A 9,533-nucleotide genomic window follows, 5' to 3' on the forward strand; every position below is an offset into this window, starting at 1 on the left:
ACAACGATATAGAGAATACTTTCTTCCTAACTTCATCCATAGCAATACCTGCACACTTGAATAACCCGCATAATTCATGTAAAAACAGTAAATGATCTCCAGGATGGACAGTTCCATCCCCTTCATAGCGATTATCCACAACACGTTCAATAATTTTCATAGGTATTTTGTATGGAACCTCTTTCTCACCTGGCGCCTCATCCACTACCTTTGCAGTAGTAGTAGATTTTCCAAATAGGAATTCAAGAGAAGACCTCTTCATAATGAATTATAGCAACGAGCGAAGTAAAATCAGCACGTACGATAAAAGTTTCCCTTACCAATTCCACTTACCAATAGCGCTTCACTCCCCGGCAACGGCGCCAGAAAATAGTCTTGATGACCCACAAGTATAGGGGTTGTATCGTAGTACTTTCGATAAATAAGAGTGTCGAACCCAACGAGGAGCGGAAGGTGTTGACAAGCGGTTTCGATGAAGGATTCACTTGTAAATGCTCACGGACAAGTATTCGGGGGTTTTTGATATAGCGAGATAAATAAAGTACAAGTAAATAAAATGCGAGAGTAATAGTTGCAGCAAGTGGCCCAATCCTTTTTAGCACAAAGGACAAGCCGGTTTGTTTACTTATAATGACCAAACGTTCTTGAGGACACACGGGAATTTAGTCTAGTGCTTTCGCTTCATATAGTTGATTAATCTTCATTGTTTTGATAAGTGTTGTGTGGGTGAACCTATGCTAATGCATCACCCTTCCTAGGACTAATACATACTTGTGATTATACCCCTTGCAAGCATCCGCAAATACAAGAAAGTAATTAAGATAAATCTAACCACAACCTTAAACTCGAGATCCCGCTATCCCTCCTGCATCGATATACCAACGGGGTTCGGGTTGCTTGTCACTCCGGCAACCCCACAATTAGCAAACGAATACAAGATGTATTCCCCTAGGCCCATAAAGGTGAAGTATCATGTAGTCGACGTTCACATGACACCACTAGAAGAATAACACCACAACTTAAATATCAAACCATTAAATATTACTCAACATAGTTCACTACTAACATTTAGACTTCACCCATGTCCTCAAGAACTAAACGAACTACTCACGAGACATCATATGGAACATGATCAGAGGTGATATGATGATGAATAACAATCTGAACATAAACCTTGGTTCAATGGTTTCACTCAATAGCATCAATAACAAGGAGTAATCAATACCGGGAGAGTTTCCCCTATGAAATAATCAAGATTCAACCCTAGATGTTACAAGCGGTGACGAGGTGCAGCGGTGGAGATGACGGTGACGGTGGTGGAGATGATGGTGATGATGATCCCAATGAAGTCCAGCTCGATGGCGGTGACGATGGCGTCGATTTCCCCTCCGAGGAGGAATTTCCCCGGCGGATTTCAGCTCGCCGGAGAGCTCTTTTCTCTCCGGTGTTTTCCGCCCGCGCAGGCGGGCTGTGTCTCCTCGCGATTATCCCCGTGCCTTAGGTTTTCAAGTAGATGAAGTATGCGAAAGAGAGGCGGTCGAGGGGGCTGTGGGCCCCTTCCCACAAGGCGGCGCGGCCAGGGTGGAGCCCGCGCCGGCCTATGGGGGGCCCATGGCGGCCCTCGTCGGCCCCTCCTTTTGGCTGGCTCCTTCTTCCGGAGAAATAAGACCTTCGGTGTAATTTCCGTCAGCTTGTTGATCTTCGAAATATTGCATTCGACGGTGATTTTTCCAGCAGAATCCTGACTTCGGTGAGTGATTCTCCAATAATCATGAAACATGCAAAATAGGTGAAATAACATAAGTATCATCTCTAAATATGAAATATATCAATGAATAACAGTAAATTATAATATAAAATAGTGATGCAAAATGGACGTATCATTGACGCTCGCCATCTTCGCTGGCTAGATGCATCTCGGCGACACGCTCGGCATGCCTCGGTCTTAACCGGATCAGGCCTAAACAGCGGGGCGACGGCGTTTATCCACGTCATATCTAACGATGAGGGCTGGAACGCCTAATTCGTTGTCCACCGGATTTTTGCGCTATCTATTGTTGTTTGCCCCGTTGACTTCGCCCCAAATGTGGTAGTTCCTTGTAATTTACTCTGGTGGTGGCCATCCTCGTCGTCGGTGGCGACATGGTGATGTTCAACTTCGTGGTCGACGATGTGATGATGGTTGTGAATGGCGTGATCGTGGGGTCATGGTAGTATTCAGCTTCGTGGCCGGCGACATCATGGTGCTTGTGACGGGCCTGGATGGCGGTGTCATGGCGGTGTTCGGCTTCGTGGTCGACGAAATGGTGATACTTGTGACTGGCGTGAATAGTGGTGCCATGGCGCTGTCTCACTTCGTGATCATCAACGTGGTGATGCTTGAGATGAGTGAGATAGGGTCATCATGTTGTCATATATATGAGGTTAGGAAAAGCATGCGACCAACCAAACAAAGTGGTACTTATGTACCACTATATATATGCAACCTAGGCTATCAAATAAAGTTCCTTTTTTCCCAGAACTCGGATAGAACTCGCAATGCTTTTCATATTTTCTGAACAATTATATATATTATACAAGCAAGCCGTATCATTAAAAACCTTTTAGTCTCATTCGGTACCCTGGAAGGAAAAGAGTGCGTCAAGAACTTGCTGTCCCCAATCATAGTATGGTCACATCATCCACTAATTGTAGATATAAGAAAAAAGGAGGGCTCTCAAGCCATACATTACAATTTGGATTTTGTACTGAACTATCTAACTGATCTGTAGCTTTCTTCGCTTCCTTTGGACAATGGTTAAGAGATGCATAATTGAAACCGACCATCATCGTCCTACACTCATCCAAAAAGGCCACACCAACAGTCCTCTTCTCCATAGGGAAATTATAAGCATTGACCACATCTAATGAATCCCGTCTCAACAACAATGTTTTTTGCAGCCAATACGCTCGGCAAGTCGCAAGCCGCCCCTTACCGCTTGAGCTTCTGCACTAGCAACATAAATGACACCTTCAATGTCCACTCTGCAAGCCGCTAGGAACTGACCTTGTGAATCTCGGATGATACATCCCGTCGAGGCCCTCCTAGTCTCCAGATTAACCGCCGCATCTGTGTTTAGCTTTACTTTACCGCTCGGGGGTTTAATCCAGCCTTTTTTTATCGTCCCACTTGTGTTCTTCTTTGCTCGATTACTGTTAGCAACCATTGCGTTTATAGATAACGCCAGTCTACTCGGAGATGGCACTGAACCTTTATGCTTTAGCTCTCTGCGACGCCACTTGATGAACCAGGCTGCAGTAACAATCACTTCCTTTATGTCTAATCCGCCGAGCTGATGTAACACCGGGTGCCTCGACCGAAGCAGCACCTCCAGAACCACACTGCCCGAACGATCTTCTCCCGCTGCTTCTTGAATAATATTAAAGATGCCTACAGCCTCCCACGTTTCCTTTGCTCGGTCACACTTAAACATCATATGAGCAATATCTTCCGCTCCCCATTCGCACACAGGGCATTGTACATACCCACCCAGGTGTCTATTCGTTAGGACACACATACACGGTATGATCCCATGCAGGGCCCTCCAGGTAAAAACTTTCACCTTAGCCGGTCCTGATAGCTTCCAACAAGTATCCTAGGTAGGGTTTATCGCTGAATTCAACGCTTCATCTCTTCTCCTTGCTCGGCTCCCATATTGGTGTTACCATTCCATGTGATATGCCTATCTGACCGAGAACATTCCGTTCCTCGTAGCTTGCCATGCTATAGAGTCCTCCTCCGCCAACGGCGATAGGGGGATCGCCTGAATCCTTCTTACATCAATAGGGTAGAAGATTGACTGTAGAAGTTGATTATCCCAGCGATCTACTAATTCTTCCACCTTATCGATGATGGCACCATTACGCCGAGATAACACCATTCTGCGCGGCTATTTGGCAGCCATGGGTCCTGCCACACATTGATTTGTGAGCCAGTTCCTACTCTCCAGATATAGCCTCTTTTGAAGATGTTCATGCCAGCCATCAAACTTTGACATGTGAAAGATGCACCCTTTTTTAGCTCAGCGTGCAACAAATCACTTGATGGATAATATTTTGCTCGCAAGATTTGAGCACATAATGAATCAGGGGCTTCAACCAATTTCCAAATCTGTTTGGCTAGCATGGCCAGATTAAAGCAATGTAGGTCGGGGAAGCCCATACCCCCTTGTTTCTTCGGGGTACACATTTTCCACCACGAATACCAGTGCATATCTTTCTTCCCATCTTTTTCACCCCACCAGTAACGTGTAAATTTCCTTTGGCAATTTAAACATAGACATAGCATATGATGGGATTGCTTGGGCTCTTCAGTAATATATCCTTCCCTCCTGTAGAAAGGTTTTTCAGATTCCATCCACTAATTATTTTTGCACACCCCGATCCACCAAGTGTTGGAAGCAGTCCGAACGATCTACCCCAACATGGGATGGGAGACCAAGGTATTTTTCTGTTAATGTCTCCGCTTCTATATGAAGGGATGTACATACAGCCACCTTATCCTATTCCCTTGTGTTGGGGATAAAAAAAAAATACTAGACTTTGGGTCCCTCACCTACGAACAGCCGCAGCATTAGACGCATCCGTCTTCATTAGAATCAGTGAATCATCGGCAAATAAAAGGTGAGATGCCGATGTTGCCCCACGACACACTCTGACTCCTTGAATGCCACCGCTCTCTTCTTCATGTGTTAGCAAGCTCGAGAGTTCCTCTGCACATAGCAGAAAAAGATACGACGAGAGTGGGTCTCCCAGAATGAAAGCGCAATGCTTTTCATCTTACTGACGTAATAAGACGCAAAACTGACATAGGATACCAAACACGTCCTATATATGCCTAGCAGGCCACGGATCACCGCTGCAGACGAGTTACAAGCGAGCTCACGATAGCAGATCGATCGTCCCGTCCGCCCCTACCGCCCTGCCGCCTGGCCGAGCCGATCAGTACCGCCGTGCTTGACTGCACATAGCCATCTTTCTTCAGAAATTTCTTGCTGATGTGACACTTTCTCTAGTTCAAATTAATTACCAAAAGTAAATGTATCTAAATATATTTATTTTTAGGCAATTATTTCGATTCGGAGGTAGCACTATACTATTGATAGGGCCATGATTCCAAAAGTTAGGTGCGTACAGGAGCAGTGCCATTATTAGGACTTTACCGGTTACCAAGTCTTTTTTTTTCCGATATGGGGATAGTGCCCCGGACTCTGCATCGAAAAGATGCATACGACATTTATTATATTTATTATAAAGTAGTCTCAAAATAGCAAAACTATAAATTATTACATCTCATGGATCTCTCAAGTTTGATACATGGATCAACCATCTAAAAAGTGATAAAATAAAAAGGCGTCAATATATCAACATGCGAGTCTACGATCGAGCTCCAGATGTACCGGCTGAATAAATCATGTGTTGCACCTAAAATCCATGATCCGGCGCTGCTCCTCCGTCTGAAGACATAACCACGCACGGTTCCAGCGGGTAGCGAACACTAGTAGAAAACTGACTTTCCGTCCGGGCCTTTTGTCCCGGCCTAGTCCGGAGCCGGAACAAATGGCCGAGGCCACGTCGCCCGAAACCAGCGGGAGGGCACGGGGCCTTTTGTCCTAGTTCTTTAGGGACCTTTTGTCCCGGTTGGAGGCTGGGGCCTCGATAAAAGGGTCTGAGGCCTTTTGTTGTCTGATGGCAGCCCTTTTGTTCCGGTTTGTGGCTCAAATCGGGATAAAAGGTCTCGGTCAGCCCCCCATTCTCCCTACATTTTTTTCCTTGGTGGTGGAAGGTGGAGTTTTATGATAGCTTTTTGTTTCTTCTTGTGCACAAGAGGAGTTTGATGAAATGTTTGTGAAAACGATGCCACTTGAGTTCATTTAAGATTTCTCCTCTTTTTTGTCCTAAAAGGTTAGCAACTATTTTCTCGTATAGATCGCACAATACTAATTTTACCATGGTGATTTGCATTTGATATATAATTGTACTTATGGTGCAGATGAGAAGATGAGTCATCCATGGATGTACGGTAACCGATGCAATCCCGCTTTCAGAGAGGGTGTGAAATCTTTCTTGCTTGTGGTCGAGGATACATGCATTCTAATGACTGCATCCTCTACCACGGTGAGAAGTACGAGAATGAAAATAAATGTCCGATATGCGGTGCATTGCGGTATAAGATCATAAGAGATCCTGGTGATGTTCAGGGCCAGCCACCCAGGAAGAGAGTTCCTATGAAGGTGAATCTCCCGCACAAGCCGACGCACTAGGAGGCCGCGCGCAGCAGCCTGCAGCCTCACCGCCGCCGTCACGTGGCGGATAGCGATCCAAGCCGGAACCGGTGACGGCGACGGAGGGAAACGGACCTGGTGGAAGGGCATCCCGGGCGGTGTCGATGTAGAGCCCGGGGCCAAGGTCTCTCCCATACCGCCAAAAGGCGGGGACGGCGCCGGTGGCGGCGGCCGCCGGCCTGCTGCGGTGTTGGTGGCGACAGCACCTGCCCAGCCGAACGGCAGGGACAGACGTCGGTGAGGACAGCGAGCTGCGGCGGCGGCGTTGGTGGCGGCGGCGGCTCTGCCGTTTTCGTTGTAGCGTCCCGGTGGGGAAGAAGGCGGCCGGCTCGTCGGAGAAGAGGTACCCCGGCGGCGAGGTAGGGCCCGGCCCGGAGATGGTGGGACGGCGGCGGCGCGGAGCTACGGCGGCCGACGTCGAGCGGCGGCAACGACGATCAGCCGGCCGGCCCGACGATCGCGGCGTAGGCCGCTCGGTGCGTCGGCTGCCACGGCAGCAGCGCCGCCGCCGCCGGCGGCCCATAGGGACCGGCCAGGAAGAGGCGGATCTCCTGGACAACAGTGGTGAGATCGCGGAGGGCTGCGGTGATCTCCGCCGGGGAGAGAACGGCGAGAACGTCAGAGTGCGGCGGCGGCGGTGGGTGGGAAGAACTCGATGGAGGGCTGGACATGATCGAACCCGGGAAAGCTGATACCAAGAGTTATGGTGTTGCTAGGAGGATGGTGCGAGAGGGTCGGCCGGGGGCCTTGCCCATGACCGGTGGCAAAAGGGAAGGGATTTCCTTCTTAATTCTTGCTTGATTAGATTGATACGTCTCCTCTCCTTATATAGAGAGGTTTACTTGACCCCTAAACAAGCGACGCTTATCTCTAATTAACCCTAAGACTAATGGACTATAGCGCCAGCCCAAGCCCATTACATACTCTAACACTCTGGAGTATTGTTATAGGTCCTTTTATGTCTCATTGCAATATGTGTTGACTAACTTGACCTTGGTTTATTTTCTTGCTAACTCCTGAGCAAAAAAAGTAGATGGCCAAACCTCGTTGCTAAGGCCAAATTTTGGTAGGCTGAAACTTTTCATACATACGGACCATTTACTTTTTTGGACGAAACTGAATCCCCTCAAACTTCAGCCCAAAAGCCCTCGACTTTAACCTAACCGCCAATCTCCAATTTGTGATATGAATGTTCTGAAATAATAACAACTAGAGTTGAGCACCTCACAATGGACGGTGGATGGAGCTAGCAATCAAATAAAGAGAGCGCAATAACTTAATCGGCCTCAACTAATTAAGGAGTAGTATGGATCTGGTACACCCATATGACGACAACATAAGTAGACATGAGTACAGGACCAACAGATTACAGATTCATGGGAGGACCATGAAGGGGAGGGAGCCATGAACCGAACAAGAGAAGAAGATGCGCGCAGGCATGAGCTAGTTGATACACACACACAGACACAGTCTAGTACTCTAGCCTATCCGGCATAGATGTGGATGTGGAGCGCGAGCGTGAGGATGGTGAAGGCGGCGAAGAAGATGAGGGTGTGGACGAAGATGGCCTTGCCGTTGGTGTGGAAGCCGCCGAAGTCGACGTGGCGGTGCGAGCCCGGGATCTCGAACAGCAGCCCCGGCGACAGCAGGATGAAGAGCACCACCCCCACCACCACCGGACCCCAGTCAGCCATCTCCTCCTCGCTCTGCAACTGATCTGATCTGATGCCTCGCAGCTAGTAGTACTCGAGAAAGAACTGAGAAAGAGAGTGGAGTGCAGATGTGTGGTATAAAATAGAGGAGGCAACTGGGGAAGCGGCGGAAGGGAAAGTGATATGTATGCATGGGAGAGTGAGCGAGGGAACACGGAGGCCTCGCACGGTTGGCACGATTCGATGCGACACGGATGGATGCCTTGTATCGGGTGGGGTGCAACGTAAAAGCGGTGGCCGGTGCCGGTGCCGGTGGCCGGTGGGTGGGATGACGCACATTTTAGACGCGATTTGGTTCCATTTGTATTCGTATGATTCGGACCACTGACAAAAAAAAAGACCGATTTTGAGTTATCTCTATTTGGTGAAGGATCAGTCCAAGTGATCCGACACATTTTTTCCAATAGTAATTTTTATTAACACAAAGTATTAAAACCCTAACTTGGGTCTAAACCATGGATGCAAACTCGTCCTCGTCGGTGTCGATGAGGTCCACGAAGAACGGAGGCGCCCATGGCCAGAGCCAATACAACGTTGATTGTGGTGTCGGCGGCGCAATTGCTGGTGCGGACAGAGCTAGAGGTGCGGCACACGTAGGAGTGATCGACGACGTCACCGGGCTGCCCTGCACCAGCGCGGAGTCCCGTAGCTAGGTGGCAAGGTCATGCCACTAGCCGAGCTCCTCAAGCTCGCTCTAAGCGGTTGCCAGCTCCAGGACCTCTTCCTAGGTCATCTCCGTTGGTTGGATCTCTATGATAGCGAAGGGCGCGTCGGGATGAGCAGCCCCCCCCCCCCCCCGCCGTTGTCGAATAGGTCATCTTCGTGGTCGTCGCCAAGGTCCCCGTCTTTTTCCTCCTTCCCGTCGTCGTCCAAGCCTACGCCTAGCGCGCAGTTGAAAAGGCGACATCGCCGAGGTAGCCCGCTCGGCGGCGCAGGTCAAACTCCCACGACCCCAACGCATGCAAGTTGAAGGAGTTGATGGTGAAGGTCGGATCCTCGTGCATATCCCGCAGTAGGATGAAGGGGCTGCCGGGGAACTCGTTGCTTCGCTCGCGTCCCTCGTGAGGCACCAGTCGCGAGTTGAGGAGTCAATCGGCAGGTTGACACCCATCCAGGGCACCACGCGACCCTCGTCGAGCACCCACTACGCGTAGTCCATAGGGACATAGAGGCGGTCCTGCTCCTTCTTCTTGCCGGCACGGGACGAGCTAGCCTCGTGGTCGTTCTTTGTCTTGCGGAAGGATCATACCTTTCCCATGACGCCGACGTGTTTGGAGGATGTTAACACGGGCAACGACGATGACGATGTCACTGGCACTATCAAGGATGGCGAAGTGGACACAGTCTACTTCCCTTTAAAGGGCAACACTCTTCCTTTGCCTTCAATGCCTGGCGCGGAAGCCCAATACCGCCCGCGATAGCATTGGCACGCCGAATGCGAAGCATCGCCATTAATGCGACGTAGAAAGGCGTCATCGATGCCGCCCCGCTAATACTG

General features: G+C 49.3%; 1 protein-coding gene across 1 annotated transcript; it reads right to left on the minus strand.

Annotated features, from left to right (window-relative positions):
• Window positions 1-7,807: 7,807 nt before the first annotated feature.
• Window positions 7,808-8,092, minus strand: LOC124650095. The gene has a single exon (XM_047189659.1). The coding sequence runs from the start codon at window positions 8,015-8,017 to the stop codon at window positions 7,808-7,810; it is 210 nt and encodes a 69-aa protein (XP_047045615.1). The 5' UTR covers window positions 8,018-8,092.
• Between the last annotated feature and the right edge of the window lie 1,441 nt (window positions 8,093-9,533).

Source organism: Lolium rigidum, chromosome 4 (assembly GCF_022539505.1).
Source record: "Lolium rigidum isolate FL_2022 chromosome 4, APGP_CSIRO_Lrig_0.1, whole genome shotgun sequence".
NCBI lineage: Eukaryota > Viridiplantae > Streptophyta > Magnoliopsida > Poales > Poaceae > Lolium > Lolium rigidum.

What these genes read in the sequence shown, in the direction of transcription:
- LOC124650095 (XM_047189659.1), bottom strand. Translation starts at nt 8,017, where the DNA reads ATGGCTGACTGGGGTCCGGTGGTGGTGGGGGTGGTGCTCTTCATCCTG.